Source organism: Pecten maximus, chromosome 4 (assembly GCF_902652985.1).
Source record: "Pecten maximus chromosome 4, xPecMax1.1, whole genome shotgun sequence".
Taxonomy (NCBI): domain Eukaryota; kingdom Metazoa; phylum Mollusca; class Bivalvia; order Pectinida; family Pectinidae; genus Pecten; species Pecten maximus.
This window is the reverse complement of record NC_047018.1, coordinates 600,857-603,707: the sequence shown is the minus strand read 5'-3', so window position 1 is coordinate 603,707 and position 2,851 is coordinate 600,857. Positions and strand designations below refer to the sequence as shown.

General features: G+C 46.7%; 1 protein-coding gene across 1 annotated transcript; it reads left to right on the top strand.

Annotated features, from left to right (window-relative positions):
- The first annotated feature begins 466 nt into the window (after positions 1 to 466).
- LOC117324832 (hyphally regulated cell wall protein 3-like) lies at positions 467 to 1,813 on the top strand. The gene has a single exon (XM_033880659.1). It carries the CDS (start codon positions 467 to 469, stop codon positions 1,811 to 1,813), a length of 1,347 nt encoding a protein of 448 aa, XP_033736550.1.
- Positions 1,814 to 2,851: the final 1,038 nt, after the last annotated feature.

Below are 2,851 nucleotides of genomic sequence, written 5' to 3'. Positions count from 1 at the left end.
ATGTATATCTGTGAAAAAAAGCAGCTCACCATCTGATAACGGTCAGATGGAGGGTGATTTGAACAGCCCAACATCTGATAACGGTCAGATGGAGGGTGATTTTAACAGCCCAACATCTGATAACGGTCAGATGAAGAGTGGTTTGAACAGCCCAACATCTGATAACGGTAAGATGAAGAGTGGTTTGAACAGCCCAACATCTAATAACGGTCAGATGAAGAGTGGTTTGAACATCCCTACATCTGATAACGGTCAGATGGAGGGTGATTTGAACAGCCCGCCATCTGATAACGGTCAGATAAAGGGTGATTTGAACAGCCCAACATCTGATAACGGTCAGATGAAGGGTGATTTGAACAGCCGACCATCTGATAACGGTCAGCTGAAGGGTGATTTGAACAGGCCGCCATCTGATAACGATTAGATGAAGGGTGATTTGATCAGCCAACCATCTTATAACGGTTAGATGAAGGGTGATTTGAACAGCCCACAATTTGATAACGGTCAGCTGAAGGGTGATTTGAACAGCCCGCCATCTGATAACGGTCTGATGAAGGGTGATTTGAACAGCCAACCATCTGATAACAGTCAGATGGGGGGTGATTTGAACAGCCCACCATCTGATAACGGTGAGATGAACGGTGATTTGAACAGCCCACCATCTGATAACTGTATGGAGGGTGATTTGAACAGCCCATCATCTGATAACGGTCAGATGAAGGGTGATTTGAACAGCCCACCATCTGATAACGGTAAGGAGGGTGATCTGAACAGCCCACCATCTGATAACGGTCAGATGAAGGGTGATTTGAACAGCCCACCATCTGATAACGGTAAGGAGGGTGATTTGAACAGCCCACCATCTGAAAAAGGTAAGGAGGGTGATTTGAACAGCCCACCATCTGATAACGGTAAGGAGGGTGATTTGAACAGCCCACCATCTGATAACGGTCAGATGAAGGGTGATTTGAACAGCCCACCATCTGATAATGGTAAGGAGGGTGATCTGAACAGCCCACCATCTGATAACGGTAAGGAGGGTGATTTGAACAGCCCACCATCTGATAACGGTAAGGAGGGTGATTTGAACAGCCCACCATCTGATAACGGTAAGGAGGGTGATTTGAACAGCCCACCATCTGATAACGGTCAGATGAAGGGTGATTTGAACAGCCCACCATCTGATAACGGTGAGATGAAGGGTGATTTGAACAGCCCAACATCTGATAACGGTAAGGAGGGTGATTTGAACAGCCCACCATCTGATAACGGTCAGATGAAGGGTGATTTGAACAGCCCACCATCTGATAACGGTAAGGAGGGTGATCTGAACAGCCCACCATCTGAAAATGGTAAGGAGGGTGATTTGAACAGCCCACCATCTGATAACGGTAAGGAGGGTGATCTGAACAGCCCAACATCTGATAACGGTCAGATGAAGAGTGATTTGAACAGCCCAACATCTGATAACGGTCAGATGGAGGGTGATTTTAACAGCCCAACATCTGATAACGGTCAGATGAAGAGTGGTTTGAACAGCCCAACATCTGATAACGGTCAGATGAAGAGTGGTTTGAACAGCCCAACATCTAATAACGGTCAGATGAAGAGTGGTTTGAACAACCCTACATCTGATAACGGTCAGATGGAGGGTGATTTGAACAGCCCGCCATCTGATAACGGTCAGATAAAGGGTGATTTGAACAGCCCAACATCTGATAACGGTCAGATGAAGGGTGATTTGAACAGCCGACCATCTGATAACGGTCAGCTGAAGGGTGATTTGAACAGGCCGCCATCTGATAACGGTTAGATGAAGGGTGATTTGATCAGCCAACCATCTTATAACGGTTAGATGAAGGGTGATTTGAACAGCCCACAATTTGATAACGGTCAGCTGAAGGGTGATTTGAACAGCCCGCCATCTGATAACGGTCTGATGAAGGGTGATTTGAACAGCCAACCATCTGATAACAGTCAGATGGGGGGTGATTTGAACAGCCCACCATCTGATAACGGTGAGATGAACGGTGATTTGAACAGCCCACCATCTGATAACTGTATGGAGGGTGATTTGAACAGCCCACCATCTGATAACGGTCAGATGAAGGGTGATTTGAACAGCCCACCATCTGATAACGGTAAGGAGGGTGATCTGAACAGCCCACCATCTGATAACGGTCAGATGAAGGGTGATTTGAACAGCCCACCATCTGATAACGGTAAGGAGGGTGATTTGAACAGCCCACCATCTGAAAACGGTAAGGAGGGTGATTTGAACAGCCCACCATCTGATAACGGTAAGGAGGGTGATTTGAACAGCCCACCATCTGATAACGGTCAGATGAAGGGTGATTTGAACAGCCCTCCTTCTGATAATGGTAAGGAGGGTGATCTGAACAGCCCACCATCTGATAACGGTCAGATGAAGGGTGATTTGAACAGCCCACCATCTGATAACGGTGAGATGAAGGGTGATTTGAACAGCCCAACATCTGATAACGGTAAGGAGGGTGATTTGAACAGCCCACCATCTGATAACGGTGAGATGAAGGGTGATTTGAACAGCCCAACATCTGATAACGGTAAGGAGGGTGATTTGAACAGCCCACCATCTGATAACGGTCAGATGAAGGGTGATTTGAACAGCCCACCATCTGATAACGGTAAGGAGGGTGATCTGAACAGCCCACCATCTGAAAATGGTAAGGAGGGTGATTTGAACAGCCCACCATCTGATAACGGTAAGGAGGGTGATCTGAACAGCCCACCATCTGATAATGGTTGGCTAAAAACAAAGCTTAGAGTTTAAAACTCATGCCAAGTCCTTGTTGACAGTACAGTAACACTG